This window comes from Penaeus monodon, chromosome 30, assembly GCF_015228065.2.
Source record: "Penaeus monodon isolate SGIC_2016 chromosome 30, NSTDA_Pmon_1, whole genome shotgun sequence".
NCBI lineage: Eukaryota > Metazoa > Arthropoda > Malacostraca > Decapoda > Penaeidae > Penaeus > Penaeus monodon.
The window spans coordinates 17,287,458-17,288,845 of NC_051415.1; the positions used below are offsets into that span (position 1 = coordinate 17,287,458).

The following is a 1,388-nucleotide window of genomic DNA, read 5'->3' on the forward strand; positions in this document are numbered from 1 at the left end:
GTCTAGAGATATAAATAAATATACATAACACACACTTTAAAATTGATGAATGAACAATCAAAAGGAAAAGAAAGAAAGAAAAAAATTCTTCTAAACAACACTTACCAAGATCTTCATTTCATGAACAGGGGCATTGTTCTCCTTGACTGACCACTCAGCCTGAATTTCCTTGGGGCCAACAGCACGTACCTTCGTTAGATTTACCTCTGGGAAATCTAGTAAAAGACAATGCAGTTACAAAGATTGCACAAGCTTTATAAACTATATATAAATAAGACAACACATTCCAAGATCATAATCTGAAACACAATGTGTACTTCTCTAATGATTTCAAAATATAAATCATATTCAGAACAAAGAAAACCAACAATAAAGGTCACCTTGAACAAGTAGAACAGGTGTTCCACTCTGGTCACTGTTACCAATGGTATTTGAGGCTTTACATTCATATGTTCCATTATCTTTCAGTGTTACATTTTCTATCAGTAGATCTGACAGGTGCAAATCTGATTCCTTGCTGGTTTCTACACTGTACCTGTAAAAATTGGTAGTGATTTTAAATATAAAAATTCCCTCAATTATAAGCTTTATTCTCATAACTTGTCAGTCTATGTCCTACCTTTTCTACAAAGAATGGTAATAGCAATTTACTGGAATATGCAACTAAAACCAAATAAAAATAAAAGGGCACATCCACACTAATCACGCAACTAGGGAAATGTTCATGTTTTATACAAATAATCTTACCCTTTCTTTTTGTCAAGCTGTTCCTTATCCTTAATCCAAAACACCTCAGGAGCAGGGACGGCTTCAAAAGTACAAGAGAGCTTTGCCTTGAGCCCAGCTCTCACTGTGAAGTTCCTAGCTTCCATCAGCACAGGAGGAGCTATACACAAACCAAAACAAAGACGATTAAAAAGAGACAAAATCAAGTAAATTACTTGTCTCCCATTATAATGTGACTGCTAATACAATGAAAATCTCTGAGCATTACTTACCCTGTACATGAATGGTAACATTTTTATCTGCAACTTTGTCTTTGTTGGTCTTATTTACACGGCAGTGATAGCGCCCTGAGTCTCGGAGGCCAACACGGAAAATCGTTAGGGTACTCAAGATGTTCTCCTTCTCAACTTCTGTTATCACCTGCCACCGCACATCATCTGGCCTGAAGGAGGTATTAATTAATATTAAATATAATCTTCAAATGGTTGCATGAAAATGATAGTTATCCACTCTTTCATAAAACCTTTGTCCGAAAATACTAGCACTTTTTTCTATGATATTATCACTAGGGAAATACTAATTACTTAAAATATTAAAGCAAAATTACTAGTGGGTTGACCTGCAGAGTTTCTTCAAGTCGTTCAAGCTATATGAATTTAACC

At 35.1% G+C, this 1,388-nt stretch overlaps 1 protein-coding gene across 4 annotated transcripts in view; it reads right to left on the minus strand.

The window, feature by feature from the left end:
• Positions 1-1,388, minus strand: part of LOC119592570 (tyrosine-protein phosphatase 69D-like) — a 29,646-nt gene that overhangs the window by 20,093 nt on the left and 8,165 nt on the right. For all 4 annotated transcript variants that reach the window (XM_037941448.1, XM_037941449.1, XM_037941450.1 and 1 more), the window contains exons 4-7: positions 999-1,168; positions 748-886; positions 381-535; positions 106-215 (exon numbers count right to left, since the gene is read on the minus strand). In XM_037941448.1, coding sequence (XP_037797376.1) covers positions 106-215; positions 381-535; positions 748-886; positions 999-1,168 — 574 coding nt within the window. The remainder of the gene's footprint in view (positions 1-105; positions 216-380; positions 536-747; positions 887-998; positions 1,169-1,388) is intronic.